The sequence below is a fragment of the Strix aluco genome, chromosome 27, assembly GCF_031877795.1.
Source record: "Strix aluco isolate bStrAlu1 chromosome 27, bStrAlu1.hap1, whole genome shotgun sequence".
Taxonomy (NCBI): Eukaryota; Metazoa; Chordata; class Aves; order Strigiformes; family Strigidae; genus Strix; species Strix aluco.
In genome coordinates, this window is record NC_133957.1 from 7,442,703 (window position 1) to 7,470,680 (window position 27,978).

The 27,978-nt window shown below is 51.8% G+C and overlaps 1 protein-coding gene across 1 annotated transcript; it reads right to left on the bottom strand.

The window, feature by feature from the left end:
• FCGBP (Fc gamma binding protein) lies at positions 1 to 27,951 on the bottom strand. Its single transcript, XM_074807839.1, has 21 exons — positions 27,870 to 27,951; positions 27,163 to 27,216; positions 23,347 to 24,564; positions 22,933 to 23,261; positions 22,130 to 22,700; positions 20,433 to 21,034; positions 19,410 to 19,977; positions 18,078 to 18,667; positions 16,944 to 17,511; positions 16,150 to 16,349; positions 15,507 to 15,648; positions 14,444 to 14,775; positions 12,610 to 13,183; positions 11,118 to 11,716; positions 9,843 to 10,407; positions 7,660 to 8,261; positions 5,885 to 6,404; positions 4,252 to 4,451; positions 2,548 to 2,922; positions 1,282 to 1,566; positions 1 to 175 (listed from the first exon to the last, which is right to left on the bottom strand). The coding sequence occupies exons 2-21, from the start codon at positions 27,212 to 27,214 to the stop codon at positions 173 to 175; spliced, it is 8,895 nt and encodes a 2,964-aa protein (XP_074663940.1). The 5' UTR covers positions 27,215 to 27,216; positions 27,870 to 27,951; the 3' UTR covers positions 1 to 172.
• Between the last annotated feature and the right edge of the window lie 27 nt (positions 27,952 to 27,978).

Sequence of the window (27,978 nt, forward strand, 5' to 3'; positions counted from 1 at the left end):
GCGGTTTCTCCAAATTTTAATTTTTTTTTTTTTGGGGGGGGGGGGGGAATAAAAACCCTCAAATTGGGGAGGAATATAATTTTTTTCATATCTGCTTCGGTTTTGTCGCAATGACCTCAGCGACGAGACGCGTTGTCCCATTTCCAGCTGCCTTAAATCCCGTTTTTCTGCATCACTGAGCCAAAAAAAAAGAGAAAATAAAAGGTTAATCCCCCCCATTTTAGGGGCTTTCCCCTTTTTTTGAGCTTTCCCACCCCTTTTGGGGGCTTTTCCTTCTCTTTTTGCAGCCACCCCCCCTCCATTTTTTGAGGCATTTCTCCCTGTTTCCTCACACATGATGACGGCATCCAACAACGAACCCATCGGTTCCTTGCAGGTGATTTCGGGGCCTGATTTGAGGGGAAAAAGGGCTATTTTGGTTAATATGAAGCGTGGCAGCCGTGGGGGTTTCTCTTGCATGAAATTGGTGGGAAAAATCGTGATTTTGGTTAAGATTAAGAAATGGGGCAATAGATGAGGAACTGTTGGTGACAGGGAGATGAAGAAGGCACCTGTGGGGGCTTCTCTTGCATTAAATTGGTGGAAAACAAGGTGATTTTGGTTAATCTGAAGGGATGGATGAAGACCTCTTGATGATGGTGGGATGAAGGACAACAGGTGTACGTGAAATTAGGGGGGAAAAAGGATGATTTTGGTCAAAATGGGAAGATGCGTCAATGCGTGGACATCTCTTGATGATGAAGACAACAACCGTGGGCGTTTCTCTTGAATGAAATGGGTGAGAAAAAGGCAATTTTGGTTAAAATGAAGAGGTGGGCCAATAGATGGACATTTCATGATGATGGTAGGATGAAGGGTGGCACCTGTGGGGGCTTCCCTTGCAGGAAACTGTTGGAAAAAAGGCAATTTTGGTTAATCTGAAGGGATGGGCTGATGGATGAAGATCTCTTGATGACGGTGGGATGAAGGACAACACCTGTGGGTGCCTCACTTGCACAAAATGGCTGGAAAAAAGCCTGTTTTGGTCAAAATGAAGGAGTGGGTCAACGTGTGGACATCTCGATGATGAAGACAACAAATGTGGGTGCTTCTCTTGAGTGGAATTGGTGGGAAAAAAAGCAATTTTGGTTAATATGAAGGTAAGGGGGCAACTGATGGTCACTTCTTCACTGTGGTGGCACCAAGACCCACGGGGACAGAACCAAGACCAAGCTAGGACCCAAAAGAAGATGAATATCACCCAAATCAAGACCCATGTTGTCACCTCCTGGGGACACTTACGCAGGTGAGGTCAGGTGCTCTCCAGGCCTTGGCCAGCGCCACCACATCCCCCACCAATTTCCCATCAGGCCCTCGGAGGTCATCGGCCGCGTTGCCATCGTAGTTGCCGCAGAAGCCACAGAGATGTTTGCTCAGGTCGTGGGCCACCGTCAGCGTCACCTCCCCCGTGGGGCTGAGGCCAAGGACAAATTCGGGTTTTTGGGTGATCCAGATGGTGCCCCGGGTCTCCGTGATGGTCAACGTGCTGGAGATGTCCACAGGGAGGGTGGCCGGGACCCCATTGACCTGGAGAAGACACCAATAAGGAGAGCATAGCTCCACGCAACACAACATTGAAATAAATTTAAAAGTGGGGTGAAAAAGCCAGGAAATAGGTCATTCCTTTGGTGGAGCCCAAAATGGGGTGAAATCCCTCCATTTTAGGTAGGGAGAGGTGACGTAAAGCGCCCTAGGGGGGGTACGTGGGATGGAGGTGGGAGTGAAGGTTGATCTCGTGGGGTTCGTTCCAGCTTGGGGACAGGGGTGGGGTGAGGACCTGGACACCCGGGTTCCCTCCACGGGGTTAAGGTGAAGGAGGGCACCCATGGGTGCTTCCTTTACTGGAAAAAAAGGGCAATTTTGGTCAATGTAAAGGGCTGAGCGGATGCATGGAGATCTCTTGATGATGGTGGGCTGGAGGACAACACCCGTGAGTGCTTTGCTTGCATGAAATGGCTGGAAAAAAGCCTGTTTTGGTCAAAATGAAGGAGCGGATTGACGTGTGGACATCTTGATGATGATGGTGGGATGAAGAAGAGTACACGTGGATGCTTTCTTTGTGCGGAAAGAGACAATTTTGGTTAAAATGAAGGGAGGGGAAAATGCACGGACATCTTATGATGATGTTGGGGTGAAGGGTCACACTTGCACAGCCTTCTCTTGACTTCAGTTGGTGGAAAAAAAGGCAGTTTTGGTCAAAATGAAGGGGTGGGCAGTTGCATGGAGAGTGGAAGGTGATGGCGGGATGAGGGACAACACACGTGGGTGTTTCCTTTGCTTGAATTTGGTGGAAAAAAGGCAGTTTTGGTCAAAATGAAGGCGTGGGCCGGTGTGTGGAGATGTGAGGCTGATGGCGGGATGGAGAACAGCCCATGTAGGTGCTTCCCTTGTGTGACACGGATGGACCTTGCAATATATTGGTGGAAAACCATGATTTTTGCTTATTTTGGTTGCAATTAAGGGCAGGGTGGGGACTTTTCCGGTGGCAGCAGGGTGGGGACGACCTACCCAGATGTTCTTGTCCCTCTTGATGGTGATGAAGGCCTTGGAGCTGAAGAGGTGAAGGGTCATCACGGTTGGCCAGTCCCAGTTCTCCACGACGTTGGCCAAGATCCGGAACCAGGCAGGGTGCTGAGGGTCACACAGGGTGGACAACACGTAGATGCCGGTGGCCGTGGTGGTGCCGGTGGCCCCATCGAAGGAGATGAAGCGGGTGGCGGGGGCCAGGGTGCAGCGTCCCGGTTGCTCCACGCAGCTCCGGACGCCATCTTTGAGGCCACACACTTGGCCAAAGGGGCAACCAGCCGGGCGGCACTGCATGCCCCCGGCTGCCCGGCACGTGCACCGCTCGCTGCAGTCGGCGGAGAGGATGGTCTCGGCGATCTGCGGGGCGGGACAGCCAACAAAAACAGGTTTCCTCCTTGCATTTTTTGAAAAATGGGGAAAAAACACCACTGGCAACGGGTTTTGCCATTGCAAAAGTTGCAGAATGTGAAGAAATGCGGCGCGTGACCCGCGTCCTCCTTGCGAGGACCACAAGTGGGCACAGAAATGCGGCGTGTGACGGGGTTTGAACTTGTAAAAGCTACAAATGGGCACAAAAATGCGGCGTGTGACGGGTTTTCCTCTTGCAAAAGTTGCAAATGTGAACAGAAATGTGCCGTGCAACCGGCGTCCTCCGTGCAAGGAGTGAAAATGTACAAAGAAATGCGGCGTGAGATGGGTTTTGCTCTTGTAAAAGCTGAAAATGGGCACAGAAATGCAGTGTGCAACCCGCCTCCTCCTTGCGAGGACCACAAATGGGCACAAAAATGCAGCGTGCGACGGGGTTTGCACTTGTAGAAGCTACAAATGGGCAGAGAAATGCGGCGTGTGACAGGTTTTCCTCTTGCAAAAGTTGTAAATGCGCACAGAAACACGCCGTGCAACCGGCGTCCTCCGTGCAAGGAGTGAAAATGGGCACAGAAACGCAGCGTGTGACAGGTTTTGCTCTTGTAAAAGCTGGAAATGTGCACAGAAACGCGGCGTGCAACCTGCCTCCTCCTTGCGAGGACCACAAATGGGCACAAAAATGCAGCGTGTGATGGGGTTTGCACTTGTAAAAGCTACAAATGGGCACAAAAATGCGGCATGTGACGGGTTTTCCTCTTGCAAAAGTTGTAAATGGGCACAGAAACGCACCGTGCAACCGGCATCCTCCGTGCAAGGAGTGAAAATGGGCACAGAAACGTGGCATGTGATGGGTTTTGCTCTTGTAAAAGCTGAAAATGGGCACAGAAACGCGGCGTGTGACGGGGTTTGAACTTGTAAAAGCTACAAATGGGCACAGAAATGCGGTGTGTGACGGGTTTTCCTCTTGCAAAAGTTGCAAATGCGCACAGAAACACGCCGTGCAACCGGCGTCCTCCGTGCAAGGAGTGAAAATGTGCAAAGAAATGCGGCGTGCGATGGGTTTTGCTCTTGTAAAAGCTGAAAATGGGCACAGAAACGCGGCGTGTGACAGGTTTTGCTCTTGTAAAAGCTGAAAATGGGCACAGAAACGCGGCGTGCAACCCGCCTCCTCCTTGCGAGGACCACCGACGGGCGCGGAAATGCAGCGTGCGACGGCGTTTGCTCTTGCAAGCGCCCGCAGGGCCCGCAGGGGTGCAACTCTCCCCTTGCGGGGTGCGAGGGTCCCTTGGCAGGGGTGCGATCCTGCCCGCCAGCACCCACCTGGAAGTAGCGGCCGTGGCGCAGGCACCCGCAGGACTCCATGCGGACGCACTCGGCGCCGTTGAAGAGGAAGCCGTCGTCGCAGCGGCAGCCCTCGAAGCATTTGGGGGCGCAGGGGGTGCTGGCGGAGAGGCTGGCGCAGGTCTGGTCGCAGCTGCGGGTGCAGAGCTCGTAGTGGCTGTTGCGAGGGCAGGCGAGCGCTGGCGGGCGGAGAAAGGGGGGGAGGAAAGCGGCAGGTTTAGTGTTTGTGCATTTTCGAACTCATTTTCCGCGAAAAAGCAACGCAGAGGTTGCGCGGCGGCCGCTCCGGCAACGCGGGGCGCAAGGAAATCCCCCTCCCGGCCACACCCGGCTGCGAGAAAAATGCGAAGCAAACCCAGGGTTTGCATGCAGCCGCCCGCCCCCTTGTGAAAATTCGCAAAAATTCGCAAAAAATTGCAAAAAATTGCAAAAAATTGCAAAAATTTGCAAAAAATGCAAAAAAATTGCAAAAAAATCGCAAAAATTTGCAAAAATTTGCAAAAAATTGCAAAAAATAGCAAAAGTGTGCAAACATTTTGCAAAAACTTGCAAAAAAAGTGCAAAAATAATGCAAAAATTTGCAAGCGTTTCCAAGAAATGTAAAAAATGGCAAAAATCTGCAAAAAAATTGCAAAAAACTGCAAAAAATTGCAAAGTTTGCAAAAAATTGCAAAAACCGTGGAAAAATAATGTAAAAATTTGCAAGCATTTGTAAAAAATGTAAAAACTTGCAAAAATCTGCCAAAAATTGCAAAAAAGGGAAAAAATTGCAAAAATTTACAAAAATTTGCAGAAAGTGTGCAAAAATAATGCAAAAATTTGCAAACATTTGTAAAAATGTAAAAAATTGCAAAATGCCAAAAATTTGCCAAAAATTGCAAAAAATTGCAAAAATATGCATTTTGCAAAAAATTGCAAAAACTGTGCAAAAATAATGCAAACATTTGTAAAAAATGTAAAAATTGCAAAAAATATAAAAAAATTGCAAAAAATTGCAAAAAATTGTAAACAATTTGCCAAAAATTGCAAAAATGTGCAAACATATTGCAAAAAATTGCAAAAAAAGTGCAACAATAATGCAAAAACTTGCACTTATAAAAAATGTAAAAAATTGCAGAAAATATCAAAAAATTGCAAACAATTGCAAAACATTGCAAAAATGTGCAAACTTTTGCCAAAAATGGCAAAAACTGTGCCAAAATAAGGCAAAAAAATTGCAAACATTTGCAGAAAAAGTAAAAAATTGCAAAAAATGTAAAAAATTGGAAAAAATGGAAAAATTTGTGCAAAATTGTCAAAAATTTGCAAAAAAATTGCAATTTGGAAAACATTGCCAAAATGTGCATTTTGCAAAAAATTGCAAAAACCACGCAAAAGTAGCACACAAATTTGCAAACATTTGCCCCAAAATGTCAAAAATCGCAAAACCCGTAAAAAAATCGCAAAGATTTGCCCCAAATTTGCCAAAATTCGCCGCGATTTTGCAAAAATTTGCCAAAAACGGCCAAAAAAGCGCAAAAGTTTGCCAAAACTTGCCAAAACTCGCAAACATTTTCAGAATTCACCGCCCGCTGCTCCCACCCGTCCCCCCCCCCGCCCCGCGGTGACTCACGGCAGCCAGCGGCCTCCCGCCACTCCCGCAGTTGCCCGCCGGCCGCCTGGCAAGCGGCGGCGTAGGCCTGCAAGCCCCGACAGGCCGCCTCGGCGCCCCGGTAGCCACATCGCTCCCTCAGGCAGGTGGCCACGTGCTGCTGGGGCGCCACCACCCCGTGACACCCCACGAAGGGACCCGCCGCGTCCGCCAGCACCCCGCAAGGCTCCGCTTCGACGGGGGGGCAAGTGGGGGGAGGGAGGGGGGAGCCGTGGGTGCAGGAGGGCGTCAGGGTGCCCCAGGTGGCTCCTAACTCGACCGGGGTGGCCGCGTCGTTGCCGGCGTCGCCGTCGAAGTTGCCGCAGAGGCCGCGGGGGCGGCGGCGAAAGGCCACGGGGAGGGTCAGCACCGCGTAGCTGAGGCCGTCGTAGAGGAGTTTGAGGCCCCCCCGGGCCTGCAGCACCCGGTAGGGACCCTCCTGGGCCACCACCACGGCCCCCTGGGCTACCGCCAGCGGGAGCAGGTGCCGCTCGCCGTCCACCTGCGGGGGGGGGGGGGGAAGAAAGAGGCGTGAGGGCGTGGCCCAAAGCGGGGTGGTGGCACCCCAAAGTGGTGTTTTCACCTCAAAACGGGGGGGTGGGTGTCCTGCTGTGCACCCCAACGTCAGGTTTGCACCCCAAAATGGGGGTTTTCACCCCAAAACGGGGGGGTGGGTGTCCTGCTGTGCAGCCCAACGTCAGGTTTTCACCCCAAAATGGCCATTGCACGTCCTGCTGTGCACCCCAAATTGGGGGGTCGCACCCCAAAATAGAATTTGCAAAGCCTGCTGTGCACCCTAATGTCAGGTTTTCACCCCAAAATGGGGTTTTCACCCCAAAATGGGGGTTGTGTATCCTGCTGTGCACCCCAAAGTCAGGTTTTCACCCCAAAATGGGGGTTTCGCCCTAAAATGGGGGTTGCACGTCCTGCTGTGCACCCCAAAGTCAGGTTTGCACCCCAAAATGGGGGTTTCACCCCAAAATGGGGTTTATACCCCAAAATGGGGTCGGTGTGTCCTGCTGTGCACCCCAATGTCAGGTTTTCACCCCAAAATGGGGTTTTCACCCCAAAATGGGTATTGCACGTCCTGCTGTGCACCCCAAATTGGGGGGTCGCACCCCAAAACAGAATTTGCAAAGCGTGCTGTGCACCCCAACGTCAGGTTTTCACCCCAAAACGGAGTTTCCCCCCCAAAACAGGCTTTCCACATCCTACTGTGCACCCCAAAGTGGGGTTTACACCCCAAAATGGGGTTGGTGTGTCCTGCTGCGCACCCCAACGTCAGCTTTGCACCCCAAAACAGGATTTGCATGTCCTGCTGTGGGGGTTTGCACCCCAAAAGGGGGTTTGGACCCCAAAACAGGGCTTGTGGGCTCAGTTTTGCACCCCAGTGTCCGATTTGCACCCCAAAACAGGATTTCCCTGTCCTGCTGTGGGGATTTGCACCCCAAAACAGGGCCTGAATCTCCTGCTGCGCACCCCAACGTCAGCTTTGCACCCCAAAACAGGATTTGCCTGTCGCGCTGTGAGGATTTGCACCCCAAAACAGGATTTCCCTGTCCTGCTGTGCCCCCCAAACAGGAGTTTTCACCCCAAAACAGGCCTCGCGCATCCCGCAGCGCTCCCCAACATCAGCAAACGGCGTCGCCGCACCCTGCTCCGCACCCCGAAGCGGGTTTAGCGCTCGCGGGGGTATTTCCCCGCCGGGATTCGCCCCCCCCGCAGCCATTTTTGCACCCCGAAGCGGCCCCACTCACCGTCACCTCCCACTGGGTGCCCCTGGCCATGCCGACGGTGACTCCGTGCACGGTGACCAGCAGCCGGCGGATGAGCGGCCCCTCCTCGCCGCTCTCCTTCTCCATCTCCACCGCGAAGGGCACCAGCGGGTCCTCGGGCCCGTCGGCCTCGACCGCCGCCAGCGTGTAGGTGCAGGTGCCGGCGAAATGCAGCGGGTGCCCGTCGAAGGTGCTGTAGGACGCGGCGCCCAGCACCTGGCAGCGCCCGCACTCGTTGGGGTAGCAGCCCCGCACCCCATCCTGCACCCCGCACTCCTCGCCTTCCGCGCAACCCGCCGGCCGGCACTCCACCGCCCCGTCGGCTTGGCAAACGCAACGCTCGCTGCAGCGGGGGCAGGCGTAAAACTCCTCGCCCGCCTTGTAGTAGCGGCCGCGGTGCAAGCATCCGCAGCGGGCCAGCGGGACGCAGCGGCTGCCGCTCAGGAGGAAGCCGTCGTTGCAGAAGCAGCCCTCGACGCACGGCGCGTTTTTCTCACATGGCTCCCCTTCGGCGTCGCCGCGGCACGTGGCCGGGCAGGCCGGGCCGCAGAGCTCGTAGTGCTGGTTCAGAGGGCAGACGAGGTCTGTGGGGGTGGCAAAAATCAGCAAGATTGGGGGGGGGGGTGGTTGCATCGTCCAAAACCCCAAACCCCACCCTGTGAAAAATAAAAAGCCCCCGCGCGCGCAAACCCCAAAACTCTTCGGGCAAACGAGCCTTCGCGTGTGCGAGACCCAAATGATTCGGGCGTGCGAGTCCCAACCTCTCTGTGCAAACCAGAAAACCTTCGGGCGTGCAAACCCCAAGTGATTTGTGCACAAAATTCCCAAATAAATTGTGCGTATGAGCCCCAAATAATTTGTGTGAAAGTCCCAAATAATTTGTCCACAAAATTCCCAAATAATTTGTGTGTGCAAACCCCAAATAATCTGTGTGTGCAAACTCCAAATAATTTGTACACACAATCCCCAAATAATTTGTGCACATGAGCCCCAAATAATCTGTGTGTGCAAAACCCAGATAATTTCTGCACAAAATTCCCAAATAATTTGTGTGTACGAGCCCCAAATAATTAGTGTGAAAGTCCCAAATAATTTGTGCACAAAATTCCCCAAATAATTTGTGTGTGCAAACCCCAAATAATTTGTGCGTACGAGCCCCAAATAATTTGTGTGTGAAAGCCCCAAATAATTTGTGTGAAGGTCCCAAATAATTTGTGCACAAAATTCCCAAATAATCTGTGTGTGCAAAACCCAGACAATTTCTGCACAAAATTCCCAAATAATTTGTGCGTACGAGCCCCAAATAATTAGTGTGAAAGTCCCAAATAATTTGTGCACAAAATTCCCAAATAATTCGTGCACACGAGCCCCAAATAATCTGTGTGTGCAAAACCCAAATAATTTCTGCACAAAATTCCCAAATAATTTGTGCGTACGAGCCCCAAATAATTTGTGTGTAAAAGCCCCCAAAAATTTGTGCACAAAATTCCCAAATAATTTGTGTGTGCAAACCCCAAATAATTTCCTCACAAAATTCCCAAATAATTTGTGTGTGCAAACCCCAAATAATTTCCTCACAAAATTCCCAAATAATTTGTGTGTGCAAACCACAAATAATCTGTGTGTGCGAGTCCCAAATAATTTGTAGACACAAGCCCCAAATAATTCGTGCGTGCAAAACCCAAATAATTTCTGCACAAAATTCCCAAATAATTTGTGTCTACAAGGCCCAAATAATTTGTGCGTGTAAGTCTCAAATAATTTGCGCACATGAGCCCCAAATAATTTGTGCATTCAAGCCCCAAATAATTTGTGCGTGCAAAACCCAAATAATTTGTGCCTACGAGCCTCAAATAATTTGTGCAAGTCCCAAATAGTTTGGGCACAAAATTCCCAAATAATTTGTAGACACAAGCCCCAAAAAATTTGTGTGTGTAAACCCCGAATAATTTGTGCGCGCGAGCCCCAAATCCGTGCGTGCCAGCCCCAAAACCTCCGCGCAAACCAGACGGCCTTCGCGCACGTGAGCCCCCAACCCAACCGCAACTGCGCCAGCTAGAAAACCTTCGTGCGTGCGAGCCCCAAACCCTTCGTTTGTGCAAAAATTAGAAGTTTTTGTGGACACAACCCGCCGCGGAGGTCGCCCTGCCCCGAGCTCCACGTACTGCAGAAGGCGGCGGTGCGCCAGCGGCCGATGCGGATGCCCCGGCTCTGGCAGGCGGTGACGTAGGCGCTGATGGAGTGGCAGACGGTTTCCTGATGCCCCTTGTAGAGGCAGGTGTCGAAGAGACAATTGTTGAAGTAGGGGTCCGGGTCGATGGTGCCGTGACAGGCGGCGAAGGGACCCTGTTTCTTCACCAGGAGCCCGCAGTGTTTGTCACCCCGGTAGGGGCGTTTCTCCGCTTCGGTGCAAAATTTGCAATCTTTGGTACAACCGGCCGAACAACCGGGGACGTCGGCCACCTTCCAGGAGTCGGCAAATTGGATGACGTCGGTCGCCTGCTGCCCGTCGCGCGAAGCCAAGTCGTCGTCGGGGTTGCCGTCGGCGTTGCCGCAGAGGCCGCAGACGGCCCGGGAGTAGGTGGTGGGGATGATGACCCTGGCGTAGCTGTACCAGTCGAAGGTGACAATGACGTCAAAATCGGTCTTGATGAAGCCGTGGAGGCCGCTGAGGTAGACGTGGATCTTGTCGTCGTGGTTGTAGGGCAGCTCCACCAGGACCCCGTCGACCTGGAAGGGCGACGGGGGTTGCGTGATGCCACGCGACAACTTTGAAGGCCACCAAGATGCCCCGTGACGAGCTCACAACTCAACCGTGGGCCACACAACCTTGAAATCCACCCAGATGCCGACCAATGACCTTGCAAACCATCGTGCAATGAGCTTGCAGCCCACCCGAGCACCACACAAGCTCGCAACCCAGCAGGACACCACGCAGCGACCTCGCAACCCAACTCCATGTCATGCAACGACCTCACAACCCAACCTAATGTCATTCAAGGGCCTTGCAGCCCACCCAGGGGCCTTGCAATGACCTTGCAACCCAGCAGGACACCACACAGTGACCTTGCACCCCAACCCCATGTCATGCAACAACGTCGCAACCCAACCTGATGTCATACAATGAGCTCACAACCCAACATGATGTCATGCAATGACCTTACAACCCAACCCAAAGTCATTCAAGGGCCTTGCAGCCCACCCAGGGGCCTTGCAATGACCCCAAAACCCAGCAGGACACCACGCAAAGACCTTGCAACCCAACCTGGTGTCATGCGGTGACCTTGCACCCCAACTCAATGTCACACAATGACCTCGCAACCCAACCTGATGTCATGCAACGACCTCACAACCCAACCCAATGTCATTCAAGGACCTTGCAGCCCACCCAGGGGCCCTGCAATGACCTTGCAGCTCACCGGCATCTCATCCTCCCCTACCTTGAGCTTCTGGGGGTGCACCTGGCTGAGGCTGAAGGTCACGTTGTAGACTTTCAAGGTGACCTCCTTGGTGTACGAGACCAAGCGGCTGCCCCGGTTGTTGTTCTCCACGGTGACGGTGAAGGGGACGAGGGTGGGGTTGTCAGAGCAGAGGGCGGCCAACTGGTAGATGCAGGTGCCCATGAAATCATAACGGCGCCCGTCAAAGGTGGTGTAGTGGGGGTCGCCGGTGGCCACGCAGATGGAGCGGCTCTTGGCCACGCACCGCCGCACGCCCTTCACCACGGCGCACGTCTCGTCCAACTTGCAGCCGGCTTCCTTGCACACCACTATGCCCAAATCCGCGTCACACCTGCACCGTGATTGGCAGGTCTCATCGGCCCAAAACTCCTCACCGGGTCGGTAGTAGTGACCGTCGCGGGTGCAGCCGCAGCTGGCCACCGCCACGCACTGGCCGCCGCTGAGGACGTAGCCCTCGTTGCAGGCGCAGGTCTCCACGCAGGGTTGGGTGCAAGCGGCGGGCGCGTCCCGGTTGGTGCACGTGGCCGGGCAGGCATTGCCACAGGCTTCGTAGTGGCTGTTTTCAGGGCAGGGTAACGCTGCGGGAGGGGGGGGGGAAGAAATGGAGCAGTTAGGGGGGGAGGAGGCAACAGCATCACATGAGTATTGCAAAGAGTTCGTGCAATGAGCACTTGGCACGCAACGTCCCGCGGATGGTTATTGCGCCGTGTGAATGCACCGAGTGCTCTGCACACAACGTCCCCGCGGATGGATATTGCACTGTGTGAATGCACCAAGTGCTCTGTACGCAACGTCCCGCGGATGGATATCACAACTGTGTGAATGCACCGAGCTCTTTGTGTGCAATGTCCCAAACTCTTTGCACTCAACGGACCGCGGATGGATATTGCACCGTGTGAACGCACGGAACTCTTTGTGTACAACATCCCGCGGATGGATACTGCAACCAGCAACGTGAATGCTCTGAGTGCTCTGCACGCAATGTCTGGCGGATGGATATTGCACTGTGTGAATACACCGAGCTCTTTGCATGCAATGTCCCGCGGATGGATACTGCAACTGCGTGAATGCACCGAGTGCTCTGCACGCAACGTCCCGCGGATGGATATCGCAACTGTGTGAATGCACCGAGCTCTTTGTGTGCAATGTCCCAAACTCTTTGCACTCAACGGCCCGCGGATGGATATTGCACCGTGTGAATGCACGGAACTCTTTGTGTACAACATCCCGCGGATGGATATTACGCTGTGTGAATGCACCGAGCACCCTGCCCGCAACATCCCGCGGATGGACACTCCCCCACGCAAAAGCAACGACTCTTTCACACGCCACACCCCAGAGCGGGTCATTCCCCCGCGCAAACACCACCGAGCCCTTCGCACGCCTCATCCCGCGCTCGCTCTTCCCTTTCTTTGCCACCCACCCCCCCCCTTCCCCGCCACATCCACCGAGCAGCGAGCCCGTTGCTTACGGCAGCCCGACGGCGTCCTCCAGTCGTGCACCACAGCCCCGTGCTTCTTGCAGGTGGTTGCATAAGCCTCCAGCACCTGGCAGAGGATTTTTTTCGCCCCGTCGTTCAAGCACACGTCGTAGAGGCAGTTGCGGTAGAAATCCCGCGGGTTGACGACGTCGTGACAAGCCTTGAAGGGCCCCTGGAAGGTTTTTTTGATGAGGCCGCAGTAGTGGTTGCCGCTGTACAGCTCCTTTTTCTCGTCCTCGCACACCGGGCAGTTGCCTTCGCAATAATCCCAACAAAACGGGTCGTCGTCGTCAGGGACTTTCCAGCCTTCAGCCCAGGCCACCACAGCGGCGACGTCCTTGCCCTTCTGGGGGACGTCGTCCTCGGGCTTCAAGTTGAAGTTGCCACAGAGGCCGCATGTGTGTTTGTAGTAGCTGCTGGGGAGGTCGATTTGCAGATGCCAGTTCCAGTCGTACGTCACCCGCAGCCCAAAATCCGTCTCCAGCGCGGCGTTGAACCCACTCTGGGTCACGTTCACCTTCCCGTCCTCCAGGCTCACAGGGAGCAGCGTCACCACCCCGTTCACCTGCGGGTGGGGAGCACCGGACGTCAGCACCCCGACCGCAGGCCCTGGGGCTGCAGCAGCGCTCGCCTCGCTGGGGCGTGAGAATCGATTCCGCAGCCGCGGTGAGTGGTGGCGAGCGGTCGCCTCGCGGAGGGCGGTTGCTGCTGGGGTGCGTGCAGACACCTTGCAGCACCCTGAAAGTTCTTGCAGCACCCTGCAGTCGCCTCGCAGCAGGGTGCAGCCATTGAACCACAGAATCCCAGAATCATTCAGGTTGGAAAAGCCCCTTGGGATCATCGAGTCCAACCCTCAGCCCGACTCTACAAAGTTCTCCCCTACCCCACATCCACCCACATCTCATCCAAACAGCCCTTAAACACACCCAGGGGTGGGGACTCCACCCCCTCCCTGGGCAGCCTATTCCACTCTCTGACCACTCTTTCTGGGAAACATTTTTCCCTCCTGTCCAGCCTGACCCTCCCCTGTTGCAGTTTCAAGCCGTTCCCTCTTGTTCTGTCACTAATTCCCTGGGAGCAGAGACCAGCACCAACCTCTCCACAACGTCCTTTCAGGGAGCTGCAGAGAGTGATGAGGTCTCCCCTCACCTTCTCCTCCTCACACTGAACAGTCCCAGCTCCTTCCATCGCTCCTCACAGGATTTATTCTCCAGCCCCTTCCCCAGCTCGTTGCCCTCCTCTGCCCTCGCTCCAGCCCCTCGAGATCTCTCTCGGATTGAGGTGCCCAAAACTGGACACAACCGTCCAGGTGTGGCCTCACCAGTGCAGAGCACAGGGGGACTATCACCTCCCTGCTTCTGCTGGTCACACTATTCCTAATCCAAGCCAGGATGCCGTTGGCTTTCTTGGCCACCTGGGCGCACTGCTGGCTCATGGTCAGCTGTTTGTCAACTAGAACCCCCAGATCCTTCTCTTCCAGACAGCTCCAGCCACACCTCCCCAAGCCCCCTTGCAGTCACCTTGTAACGGTGTGCAAGTTCCACCCGCTTTGAGGTTTCTTGGACGCCTGCTGTAGCCACCTTTGGTGGTTTTGGCTTCCCCAAGGGGCAGAAAACAACCTCAGGTTGCCCCACTCAAGGCAGCGTCTTCCCAGCGTAGCCCAACCTTTTAAAAATCCACGTTCCCGTTTGAGTGATTTAACCAAAAATAATGGTGGCCCTGATGGAGGTGTTGAACTTAACGGACCAAAAAGGCGATGGGGAAGAAATGTATGAAAAAAGAGCTGGCAAAAAGCCAATTTTCCCTCCATTTTAGGCCAACTCACCCTGACTTTGCCCACTTCCTTCCGGTGGATGGAGACGTGTTGACCGTAGACCTTGATGTTGGCCAAGCCCACGTAGGAGACGGATTTCACACCACCGCGGATGTCGTTCTTGCCCTCCACCTTGAAGGGCACCAAGGTGGTGTCGTTCCCACAGGATTCGGCCATGGTGTAGGTGCAGGTGCCTTGGAAGTCGAAATTCAGCCCGTCGAAGCTTTTGTAGTGGGGGTCACCCCAAGCCCAGCAGGTGGAAACCAGGGATGGGACACACCTGGCTTGTCTGCCCGTGAACTTGCACTTCTCCTTGGGCCGGCACCGAAGGGCTTTGCAGGGGTCTGGAAGGAGAAGAAACCATGGGAGAAACCATGGGAGATGTCCGGGGGGGGGGCATATCCCACGCCACCTTGCAAACCAGCATCATCACCAGCGTTGAGGTCCCTCAAGTGTCTTCTGCTCCCCCTTGGACTTTGGCAGCTCCGAGATGTAAATCAGAGCAGAACAATCCATTGCCAACCCCAAGTTTCCCCTTTTCAGCTGTTTTTCCCCTCATTACTTGGAAAAAAGTGTCAAGATTGGGTTCATCCTTCAAGAACAAGGTGCCACCATGGTTAAATTAGGACACGTGAGTTCCTTCATGTTCACGTGAGCGAATGCAAAGCCAAGGGGTGACTTTTCTGAAGCATTTTGCTCCTCCAAAATTCTCCCACCCCATCCCTGACCCTCTGAGGGTTGTGGACAGGATCTGTGGCCTCCAAAATTCTCCCACCCCACCCCTGACCCTCTGAGGGTTGGAGATGGGATCTGTGGCCTCTAAAATTCTCCCACCCCACCCCTGACCCTCTGAGGGTTGGAGGCGGGATCTGTGGCCTCCAAAATTCTCCCACCCCACCCCTGACCCTCTGAGGGTTGGGTTTGGGATTGTAGCCTCCAAAATTCTGCCCTTGCTGTAGGGCTTTCACCTCAGCACCTCTAAATTAAACATCCAGATGACCCCCAAGATTTCCTCTGGCTCCAAGATCCCTTTATTTATTTATTTTTTCACTCAAACAACCCCATTTTTCCTTACTTTGATTGATGCACTTGAAGACCCCATCCCGGATTTCGCAGGTTTCATCACCGGTGCAGCTGTGGTCGGTGCAAGACAAACCCTCCCTGGGGTCACACGTGCAACGCTTCTGGCAGTTCTTCTCCAAGACCGACTCGTGGGGCTGCAGGGCGAGAGGTTGCAAAGCATGGCGATGAGAGCAAACCGCGTCGCGCAGAAACGCATAAAAACACGTGAAAGGGGAAAAAAAAATTATATATTGAGGCCTGCTGGAGAGAATAAGCGGCTTTGCAAACAGCAAAATTGCCGGGGAATTTATCGCTTTTGTTGCAAGGAAAAAAAAAAGGCAAAAAAAACCCCATCCCTTTGCCCTCTTCCACCTCCTCTGAAGGAAAAATATTATTTTTTAGCGCTTTCAGCTGCAGAAAGTGTTGCTCTTATCCACATCTGTGCTAGCACTTTTATGCCAAGCGATAAAAGAGATGGAAACATCCTGATTTTCTTCATATGACGCCAGAGAATCGCTCGGCAGATGGAACATTTTGAGGTTTTTTTTTGTTTCTGCGGGCTACTTTGGGCCATGCACACGTCTCCTTTGGAGCAGGTGGGAGGCAAATGTTATTAAAAAAACCCCAAACCCCCCCAAACTCAGGGAGATGACTACCTTGTAATACTTCCCGTCCACAAAGCATCCGCACTGGTCCTTGGGAACGCAGCCCTGCCCATCAAAAATGTACCCATCCTCGCAGCGGCAGCCTTCGACGCAGGTTTTGGGGCATTTGGAGGCATCTACAAGCCCTGTGCAACTGTTGACGCAGAGGTTGGTGCAGAGGGAGTAGCTGCTGTTGGCCGGGCAGCTGAGGGCTGGAAGGAGAAAGATGAGAAGCTCCAGGTTGAACGTTGGGTGGAAGAGCGGTGCCAGCCCAGGGTTGCACCCGGGGGAGGTGGCAGAGCCCAAACACTGATGAAAATCCAACCCGTTGGCGCTTGGTGTTGGGGACAAGCGGGAAAAACCAACTCAAGCACCAACCAGGTGACGTTTTCTTGGGGTTGGCTTTTCCCCTTTGCCCCCAGCGTCGATGAAAGTTCATCCCGTTGGCACGTGCGTTGGGTTTTCCCACTTTCACCCCAAACCAGCAAAAACGCACCCGTTTGGTGCCCAAAATGCCGATGAAAATCCACTCGTGGTGGCTTTTCTCATTTATCCCCAACGCCAACGGAAACGTACTCCCTCGTTGTGCCTTTTCCCAGGTGTAATTATTTTCATGCCATTATCATCCTCCCAACCCAACAGCACCATTTGTGTCACCCCACACATCGAGGGTGGCCAGCGCAGACCCCCAGCCCCAACGTCCCTTAGAAATAAGTTACAAAACCCCGTCTATTTTTCAATTAATCCCAACGAAATGTGATTTCCCGGCTGCGGAGGACGTTTCCCACTCACCACCCCCCACTTACGGCAGAAGGATGGTTTTCTCCAAGCCTCAATGCTGACACCGGCGTCTTGGCAAGCGGTGGCGTAGCTCTGGATGCTCTGGCAGAGGATATGGGTGTCCCCTTCGGCGAGGCAAAGGTCGTGGAGGCAAGCTTCGAAATACAGGGCGGGGTCGATGAGGTGGTGGCAGGAGTCGAAGGGGCCCTTTGGGACCGTGAGGATGCCGCAGTAGTAGGGTTTTTGGAAGATCAGCTTCTTCTCCTTGTTGCAGACGGGACAGTCGTCCTTGGGGCAGTCGTCGCTGCAAGGCACGTCAGGTGTTTTCCAGGCAGAGCCAAAGGCCATCACGGTGGGGGCCTGTTGGCCACTGGGGAGGCGCAAATCATCATTGCGTTCCCCGTTGTAGTTGCCACAGAGCCCGCAAAGGTGGCCCCGGTAGCTCTGCGGGACCGTGACCGTCACGTGGTGGAGGAGGTCATAGTGTACGACGAGGCCAAAGTCAGTCTGAAGCAGGACGCCCGTCCCGTGTTGGTGCACTTGGACTTGGCCCTTGCTCAGGATGGCTGGGAGGTGGTGGGATATGGGGCCCACCTGGGATGGGGAGAGAAAAATCCTCTGGTGAGCCTCAAGGACGCTACCAGGAGAAAACCGTGGAGGTAGAAGCAAAAAAACATCGGGGGAAACACCTTCCAAGCAACCTTTTAACAAATTTATGGCTCCCACTTTGCACCTGGAAGACAAAGCGGAGCTGAGCATGGCTTTGGCTCGGAGATAGGGGTGAGGTCTTCCCTCCATCAATTTAAAACAGTTTTTGGGCACCCGCAAAGAGGTGGACCACGAAATGTGGCCTTACTGTGGCCATGTGGCTTCACGCCAGGGTCAGCGTGAGCCTGTAGACTTTGCCACCAGCACGCTCGCGACCCAAAAGAGGTACAGCAGCGCTTCACCCTCCGCCATGACGGGCCCCTTGTTGCCTCACACCGAGGTCAACATGAGCCTGTAGGTGTTGCCACCAAAATATTTGCTTCGGACCACGAAGCACAGACCTACTGCGATGGTTCCCCTCTCGCCTTGCGTCAAGGTCAACGCGAGGCCACCGACTTTGTCACCGACACGTTTGTGTTCAGAAAGAGGTGGACCACAAAGCCCGGCCTTACCATGACATCTCCCCTCTTGCCTCGTGTCAAGGTCAACGTGAGCCCGTAGACTTCAACAGACAACGTTTCGATGCCGGAGACCTTCCTCTTCTGGCGGGCTTCCTTCTTGATTTTCACAACAAAGGGTTTGACAACGTCGTCACCGCTGCAGGTCTCCGTGAGGATGTAGGAGCAGGTGCCTGGGATGTCAAAAACCATCCCATCGAAGGACAGATAGCTGCGGTCACCGGTGGCCACGCAAGCCCCGAGCGTGACAGGTTGGCATTGGAAGACGCCATCAACGATTTTCCCTTCGCTGCCTTCGGGGCATGAAAATTTTTGGCAGGCCACAGTGCCGCCGGTCTGGCACTGGCATTGCTCCTGCTTGGTGGGGAAGAAGGTCTCCTCCACCTTGTAGTAGAAGTCCTGATTGAGGCACCCGCACTTGGACATGGGGACGCACTCGTCGCCGCTGAGCACGAAGCCTTCGTTGCACACGCAGCCCTCCCTGCACCGCCCCGAGCATTTCACTGGCGTGTAGATGCTGCTGCAGATCTGGCTGCAGCTCTGGGAGCAGATCTCGTAGTGGCTGTTTGCAGGACACGAAATACCTGCCACGGGACAAGGAGGTTCGTTAGGAGCGAGGAAATTACAGGCCGGATCCTGCAGTTTTCCTGCAATTAGGAACCTGGTGATGACGTTCACCGGATGTAGATTTATTTATTTTTTCTTTTTACCCAATCGCTTCACGATTAAATCTCATCTCTTCCTCACTGGTGACGTGATGAGGGAAGGGGTGTCCGTGAGGGACATTTCAACCCTTCTGAGGTGGCAGTTTTAGGCCCCTAAATCACTTGATTTTCCCCGTTGTTGCGGAGGAAATGAGGACGTTGCCTCAAGCAACAGAAGCGCTCCCACGTTGGGTCCCCAGTCAACTCCCAGGGCAGGTCCTTTTTCCCTAATTTAGATATTTTTGGTGTATCTCACGTGTTTTGGGCTCTAAGCCATCCAGACAATTACCCCTCGCCCTCGCTTTAGGCAATGCAAAGAAATTGGTGCTTATTGGGGTTAAATTATTCAATCCGTCGTAGCCGGATGAGGCATCTTGTTCCCTGGAAGGGTTTGGGTTTGGGTGTTGGCTGTAAACAAAGATGATGGGACCAACCTGGACTTGGGGTGGGATAATTTATGGTTGGACTGGATGATCTTCAAGATCTTTTCCAACCTGGAAGATTCTGTGATTCCCACCTCTGGTTTGTCCCCACACGGGCTTGGCCCAGGATTGGGGCTCCCTTTGATGCTCCCAACCCTTCGTGAAGCAAAAAAAACCCCCCTCCAATAAGCCCAACTTACTGCAGAAATCGTTCGTCCTCCATGTCCCGATGGTCACGCCGGCGGCCTGGCAGGCCGAGGTGTAGCGGGCGATAATCGGGCATATCACACCTTTCTGGTCTGGGAAGAGGCAAAATTCATGCACGCAGCTTTGGAAGTATTTAGCGGGGTCCACGTGAGCGTGGCAAGACGCGAAGGGTCCGTTCTCTTCCAGCATGATCCCACAAGCCTTCTTTGAGGCCTTCTGCTGCTGCAGAGCCGCCGCGGTGGCAGGACATTCCACCTGCGACAGCTCCACGCAACCCGGGATGTCGGTCACCTTCCAGCTGTGCCCGAAGGCGTCGGAGTTTGACGTCACTTGGCCGTTCTTCATCATCATCTCGTCGCCCGCGTTGCCGTTGTAGTTCCCGCAGAGGCCGCACAGGGTGTTCGCGTAAGTGCTGGGCGCTGACACGGTGACTTGGCTTTGCCAGTCGTAGGTGACGGTGAGGCCGAAGTCTGTCTCTACCAACGCTTCCTGCCCAGCTCTGTAGATGAAGATCTGCCTGTCTTTGTGGTGATACGGTAGGTTGACCAACTGGTCATTGATCTGGGGACAAAAGCAAAAAAAAAATTAAATAATCTGGCATCCAACAATAAAGGCAAATCGTGTTTTCACGCCACCTGCAATCTGGGCTCCAGCGGAAGCACCTAAATTACGTAAATCAAGACTTTTGAGATTTAATCATCTGCCCCAAATCAGGCGCTTTGAGGCGAGCGACGCCTGAGGCTCCACCGCTTGCACCCCGCACCGATCTTCCACTTTGGGGTGGAAACTGTGTATTTAAGCAATTAAGTCTCATCTTGATTAATGTGGGGCAAACAGACCTGGTCTCTCTGGATCTCAGCAGCGTGGTTGGAGAAAAATATTCAGCGTTACCCAAGACAGAGAATAAATAATAGAGGGGTGAGGATGGAGGAGAATAAATGGGGGAAGGAGGTTGGGGTGAGGAGGAGAAAGTGAAGAACGTGGAGATTAGATAAAGCAACATTTACTAAACTCACCATGATTTTGCCGGGGTGTTCCCGGCTTATCACAATGTTTTTGCCGTAGACTTTGACCATCACGAGAGCGATGGAGGACAGACGCTCGGCATCCTGGCGGCCATTTTGCACCAGCACCTGGAAGTCCACCAGACCTCGGCTTTTCTCGCACAAACCAGCCAACTGGTACATGCACGTGCCCTGGAAGATGAACTTCCTGCCGTCAAAGCTCTCGTAGTGGGTGGCACCGACCGCCGCACAGGTCGCGTGGCTCTTGGGGTAACAACCCCGGATGCCGTCCTCCACCCGGCATTCCTCCTCGGCCCGGCAGCTGGCCCACTGGCATACGGCCTTTCGGTATTCCGCATCGCAGACGCAGCGTTTGGTGCAGGTGTTGTCCCCCCAAAACTCCTCGTGGAGGCCGTGGAGGCGGCCCTCGAAGACGCAGCCGCACTCGCCCTGGGGGATGCACTTGTTGGCGTCGAAGGCGAAGCCCTCCTGGCACTGGCAGGTCTCCACGCAGCCCGAGGTGTCGCAGTCGGCGGGCGTCGCGGCGGCGTTGCAGGTTTGGGGGCAGGCGGGGCCGCACGCGGTGTAGTTGCTGTTCTTCGGGCAGGAGAGAGCTGGCGGAGGGACCGGACACCGTGGTCATGGGGGAGATAAAGCTCCTGGGCCATCAGAAGGTGCAGCAGAGTGCCAAGAAAACCTGCGTGGGCTTTCTGGATCTTCTGCGTGGACCTTCTGGACACACTTTCTGGAGTCTGTGTGGACTTCCTGGACTATCTACGTGGACTTTTGGGGGTCTCCATGGACTTTCTGGACCTTCTGAATGTAGTTTCTGGAGTCTCCATGGACTTCCTTGACTATCTACATGGACTTTTGGGGGTCTCCATGGACTCCCTGGACCTTCTGAATGTACTTTCTGGAGTCTCCAGGGACTTCCTGACTATCTACATGGACTTTTGGGGGTCTGCGTGGACTCCCTGGACCTTCTGAATGTACTTTCTGGAGTCTCCATGGACTTCCTTGACTATCTACATGGAGTTTTGGGGGTCTCCATGGACTCCCTCGACCTTCTGAATGTACTTTCTGGAGTCTCCATGGATTTCCTGACTATCTACATGGACTTTTGGGGGTCTGCGTGGACTCCCTGGACCTTCTGAATGTACTTTCTGGACCCTGCGTGGGCTTTCTGGACTTTCAGCAGAGACTTTTCAGTCTCAAAGGATTTTCTGGACCTTCTGAATGGACCTTCCGGACCTTCAGCAGAGACTTTTGGGAGTCTGCACAGATTTTATGAACTTTCTGCTTGGACTTTTGGGACTTGGACTTTCTGGAGTTTCTACACAGACTTTTTGCGTGGACTTTTCGGACTTTCTACATAGTTTTCTGGAGTCTCCATCGACTTCCTGGAGTCTGCATGGACCTTCTGGTCTTTCTGTTTGGACTTGATGCAATAATAAACTTTTCCAGACCATGCCTGGGACCCTTTCAGGCCCACCTTTGTGCAGCCTAATTTGGTACGACCTGGCCCCACCTTGCTCGGGAGATGAAGAGCGCTGAGGACAAACAAACATCCCCGTTGATGCAATTTCCCTTTTATGACTGTTTTCTGCTCGTTCCCATCCCATCACCCCTTAATTATACCCACTTTAATTACGGTCACAGCACCCTGCCCACCCAGGGGGAGGATTTTCTGCCAACCAGGAGCTACTCACGACAACGTGCCAGCGTCCTCCAGTCCGAAACGGTGATTCCCTCCTCCTGGCAGTCATCCGCGTAGGCTTCGAGGGCGTTGCACAGCATGACGTGGAGCCCGTTGTTCACGCAGACGTCGAAGACGCAGTTTTTCAGGTAGATGTTGGGGTTGATGGCAGCGTGGCAGCTCTCAAAGGGCCCCTGGCGTTTGGTGAGCATCCCGCATGACGTCTCCCCCTTGTACTTCGCCGCCTCTTCCCATCGGCAACGTCCGCATTCCCCGTTGCAGGTGTCCCAGCAGTTATGGCTTTCACTGGACACCTTCCAGCTCCGGCCCAGCTCCACGGCGTCCAGCGCCAGGTTGCCGTCAGGCATCAGGGAATCATCGTGGGGGTTGCCGTTGCTGTTGCCGCACATCCCGCACACCTTGCCGGAGAGCGTACTCGGGAGTTTCACCAACACGCGGTTATCCCAGTCGTAGAGGATCTTCAGCTTGAAGTCGGTTTCAACCAGCACGGACTTGCCCTTCTGCTGCAGGTGGACTTTCCCTTTGGCGAGGGAGATGGGGAGGTGGGAGCGCTGGTTGTTCACCTAGAAGAGAAAAAAAAAAAAAAAAAAACAAACATGAAAACCAAACAAATAACATCAAACATGGGACAAAAATGAAGATTTTTCAGCTTTGAGGTGTCTTCTTGCAAGAGATGACCATGCAATAACACCTCTGATGGCAAATCATAGAATCATTTAGGTTGGAAAAGACCCTCAAGATGGTTAAATACAATAATATTGCTTTGGATTTGAAAATTATTTTTTTTTTACATACCCTCACGATCCCATTCTCAGCCCTGACCACAGTGATGACCAAGTCATAGATACGGATGGTCACGGAGCCAACGCAGGAGACTTTCGGGTTAGCTCTGTGTTCGTTTTTGGCCTCGACGCTGAAGACAGGCAGGTTCGGATCCGAATCACAGGTCTTGGTCAACGTGTAGGTGCACGTGCCCATGAAATCAAAGGTTTTCCCATCAAAAGTAAGGTAGTGGGGATCACCGGTGGCCCAGCAGGTCGTGAAGGTTTCTTGGATGCATGAGGAGTGCACCATGCCGCACTCGTTGCAGACCAGGCTCTCACAGGGAAGCTGACCAAGAGTGGCTGAAAAAGGGAAAAAAATATGGATGGCAACCGTGGAGAAGACCCGGCCGTTGGCAAGACGCAACCACGCGTTGGCCCTACTTACGTGTGGCACAAAGACCGGTGAAGCCGTAACCGACGTAATTCTGGAAGCCGAAGACCAGGAGCCCAATGGGTGCCTGGCGGTGCTCGACGCTCTGGATTTCTGCCGCTTTTTTCATGGTGATGCTGGCCCAGGAGAAGTCTGTGCCGGGAATCGCTTGCCAGGAAATGGCCCTCTCCTTCTGGTTGACGGTGGTGGCGCTGGCGTCCGCGTTCGGGGCGATGAGGACCACATGGTTTTCGTAGCCATACATGCTGCTGACCCGGTAGGATGTGCAGTAGGTGGAGATGGGTGGGATGTTGAGTAGGAAGGGGTCTTGATAAATTGAACTACTCTTGGCACCGGCAAAGAAGAAAACCACCTGGATCGGTGCCGAAGCGCTCACATAAAGAAAGGAATCTCGTTTAATCATGAAGTTGCGGACCTCCCCGGCTGCGATGTCCTCGGTGGCAGCCGAATTACCGGTCTTGTAGGTGATGGAGGTTTTGGTGTCTGCCAGGACGTAGGCGAAGCTGGTGTCCTGTGAGAGGTTGGGGGGGACGAGGTAGGTTTTCCCCCACTCAGCCACAGGCAGAAGCTGCTCAACCACGTAATCGCAGCCCGTGTGCACCTTCGCGCAGGTGTGTCCGCTGAAGAGCGCCACGGCGTTGTCCGACGTGATCTTGGTGCCGGTTAAATCAACGCTGCTTTGCAGTTGGAAGCTGTGGTAGGGGTCCAGTAAGATGCGGAGGGTGGACCCAGAGGCGTAAAGCTTCTCTTTGTAATAAAACTTGCCCTTGACCTTGATGGAAACGGTGGCCGCTGTCTTCCCGGCCACCACAGCAAACTCCTTCAAGCCTTCTTTCTTGATGTCCCCCGGAGTCACCACGTAATATTTGTTGCCCAACTTATCTACGGGCAGAACGGTGGTGGCCCCCGCGGTGTAACTTTTGGAGTTGAAGGCCACCACGGAGATCTCCTTGGTGGACTGAATCAGGATGGTTTTATCCAAAATCTGGCTGCCGACGAGTTCCATGTTGCTGGGGATTTGTAAGGGAACGGTCTGGGCTTCCTCAAGGGTGATGGTTTCGGTGAAGACGCCTCTGTGCGACGTCACCGTCACTTTGGTGGCGCTGAAGTACGAGGTGAGGAGGAGCTGGAGGTACGGGGTGGTGCCTCCATCGTCATTCTGCAAGAAGATGGTGAAGAATTCCTTGCCGCGGAAGGTTGCGGTGGAAAGACCTGGGAAAAGCAGGGGAAAAAGGGGTTTTGGGTTTTTTTTTTTTGGCTGCAGAAACTAGAAATTTCTGGGAAAAAATAATAATATCAAGAAATAGAGTGGCTTCTTCTTAGGTGCAGAAACTCGCAATAGGAAGTTCTGCAAAAAACAAGGAATGAGGGTGTTTTGGCTGAAAAAACCTGCCGTAGATTGTTATTTAAAAAAAAAACAACAAAAAAAAAAAAAGAGGGAAAAGCAGGGGGAAAGGGGGTTTTGAGGGTTTTTTCTGGCTGCAGAAATTACAGTAGAAATTTCCAGAAAAAAAAAAAAATCAAGAAATAAGGCTGCTTCTTTGTAGGTGCAGAAACTCGCAATAGGAAGTTCTGCAAAAACCAAGGAATGAGGGTGTTTTGGCCAAAAAACCCTGCCATAATTGCTATTTAAAAAAAAAAAAAAAAAAAGACCTGGGAAAAGAAGGGCAAAAGGGTTTTTTGGTTTGTTTTTTTTTTTTTTCTGCAGAAATTTCAGTAGAAATTTCTGGAAAATCTTTTTAGGTGCAGAAACTCGCAATAGGAAGTTCTGCAAAAAACAAGGAATGAGGGTGTTTTGGCTGAAAAAAACCTGCTGTAGATTGTTATTTAAAAAAAAAAAAACACGGGAATAATATTTTTTGCCACAGAAACACGCAGTCAAAAGTTCTGAAGAAATGAGGAAAGAAATTTTGCTGCAGAAATTGCGGTAGAAGTTTCTGAAAATGAGAAATTAGGGAATAACTGAAACGCTTGAAAAATAGAAATGGGGAGTAAAAGTGTTTTGCTGCAGAAATTGAAAGAAAAAAAAAAGTGGGAGTTTGGGGTTTTGGGGGGTTTGTTTGGTTTTTTGGGGTTTTTTTGTGGGTTTTTTCTAAAGCACATAATAAAGGGGGTTTATTGCAGGAATTGTAATAGAAAAGTCCAAAAAGTAAAAATCAGAAATAAGAGCATTTTGCAGAAGAAACTTGCAGAAAGTTTTGAGGGAAAAAAAGGGGGAAAAGGTTTTTTTTGGATGCAGAAATTACAGTAGAAAGTCCCGAGAAAACTCCACTGGGAATAAATATCTTTTTGCCGCAGAAATTTGCAGTCAATAAACAAAGGGCTTTTGGTGCTGAGGGAAATAAAAGTAAGTCTTTTGCTGGGGGAAAAAAAAAAAAAAAAAAGTGGAATATGCTTTTTTTTTTCTGAAAAGAAAATGAGTAATAAGAGATTTTTGGTGAAAAAAAAACAGGTTTTAAGGATTTTTTTGATGAAAAACTCCTAGGTAGTAAGGGTTTTTCTTTAAAAAAATAAACAAAAGCAATAAAGTGTGTGGCTGTTTCCTAAAAAAAAAAAAAATAAAGTTTTTTCCCTAAAAAATACCCCAAACAAGGGCTTTTAATGAAGGGGAAAAAAGAAAAAAAAAAAAAAAGAAAACGGCAGATAAGAGGGTTTTGGTGAGAAACAGGTGAGAGGAATTTTTTTTTTTTTTTAAAAAAAACAAACCCAAAGCCACAGAGAACAAGGTTTTTTCTTAAAAAAACTCCGACAAATATAAAAATAAGAACTTTATGCTCAAAACTGAACAGGTAATATGGACTTTTTGGGGGGAAAACCCCAGGAAATGAGACCTTCTGTTGGAAACAAACCAACAAACAAGAACCTCAGGTGAAAAGGTTTTTAATGAAAAAAAAAAGAAAAAAAAAAAAAAAGAGAAGAGGTAATAAGGGCTTTTTTTCTTAAAGAAAATGGGGGATTTTGGTAAAAAACAGAATAATGAGGTTTGTCTGGAAATAAAAATAGGTAGTAAGGGTGGTTTTTCTGAAAAAAAGGTTAATAAGAGGGGTTTTTTTCTGAAAAATAAACAGGTAATAGTGGGGGTTAGTGGAAAAACAGGATTTTTTTTCCTAAAAAAAGGTGATATGGGCTTTTTTTTTTTTGAAAGAAACAGGGAATAAAGACATTTTTTTCTAGGAAAAAAACCCAAACCAGATAAGGGCTTCCCTCCCACACTGCCCAGAGGAAAAAAAAAAAAAAAAAAAAAACACAAAAAAACCCAAAAACCAAACTCATAAATAAGGAATAAGGATTTTTCTCTTAAAATAAAAACCAATAAAAAGGGTTTTTTCCTTAAAAAAAAGAAAAAAAGAGGCAATAAGGGGTTCCCCCCCCCCCCCAAAAGAAAGTCCCTGTGTATAAGGTCTTTTTTTCTGGAAAAAAAAAAAACCCAAACAGGTAATAAGAATATTTTTTTTTTACCTCACACCCCCACCCCCCCCAAACAGGGAACAAGTGCTTTTTTCTTTTAAAAATGAGGAAATAAGGTGAAAAGGGTTCTTTGCTAATTAAAAAAAAAAAAAAAAAAAAGTGAGTGATAAGGACTTTTTGGTGGGAAAAAAAAAAGTCAGGGCCTGAGAGATTTTTGGTAATTAAGAGGTAATAAAATCCCTTTGCTGGGGGGAAATGAGGGAATAAGGCAAATTTTCTGAAAAACAAACAAACAGGGATTAAGGAATTTTTGCTGCCGAAACCTGCAGTAGAAAGCCCTTAAATAACCCTCAAACCTTGGAAATTTGGGGTTTTTTTGGGGGGAATGGGGTTGTTTCTTACCACAGAAGAGAACCAGCCAGGCTGGGAGCCGCCACGTCCTGCCCATCGCCATCGCTGGGAAAAAAAAAAAAAAGAAGAAAATGTGGGTTTTTGGGGTGAAAAAACCCCTCTTAAGAATGAGCAGCAACCCGGAGCGGACCCAGATATCTCCAGCATCCCCTCCTGGCCCAAAACTGTCCCAAAAAGACTTTTTCTACCCCATGGAAACCTCTTCCAGCTCATTTTGGGTCGGGGACAAATCCTGCTCGACCCCCTTTGTCCCCACCTCCATCCTACCAATCCCCAACCCCCTCCCTGATGCCACCTCCAAGACCTCGTCCTTCCCATCACACCTTCCTCCTAATCTCCCACAAAACCCCAAAATTTGGGTCAAAAAGGGGCCAAATAACAGGGACAACCCTCCCTCCCGCCTTCTCGGAGCTGCTGGTCTCCCACCATCGCTCAAATATTTGTCGGGGTTAACACCCAAATTGTTGCGCCCAACGGGGATTTTTTGCAGGGGGTTTCATCAAAACTCTGGGCTTCGGAGGAAGAAAAACCCTCTTTTTATACAGTTTTATAGTAAATTTGATCCACCCTGGTGGGTGAAGACATCCCGGACACTTTGCTTTGCTCAGATGGGACCCGCCTGGGCTCACGCCCGAAAGGAAAATGTGCGAAAAAAAACCCCACAAAAAAGCAAAATAACCCCCCCAACCCCAACTTACCGGCAGGCTCCTTTCTGACTCAGCGTCTCTCTTTCCTCTCCCCAAAGCCCATGGACATGTGAGGATGGATGGAAAAAAAAACTGCAGGGTTCAGCCCCAAACCCTCCCT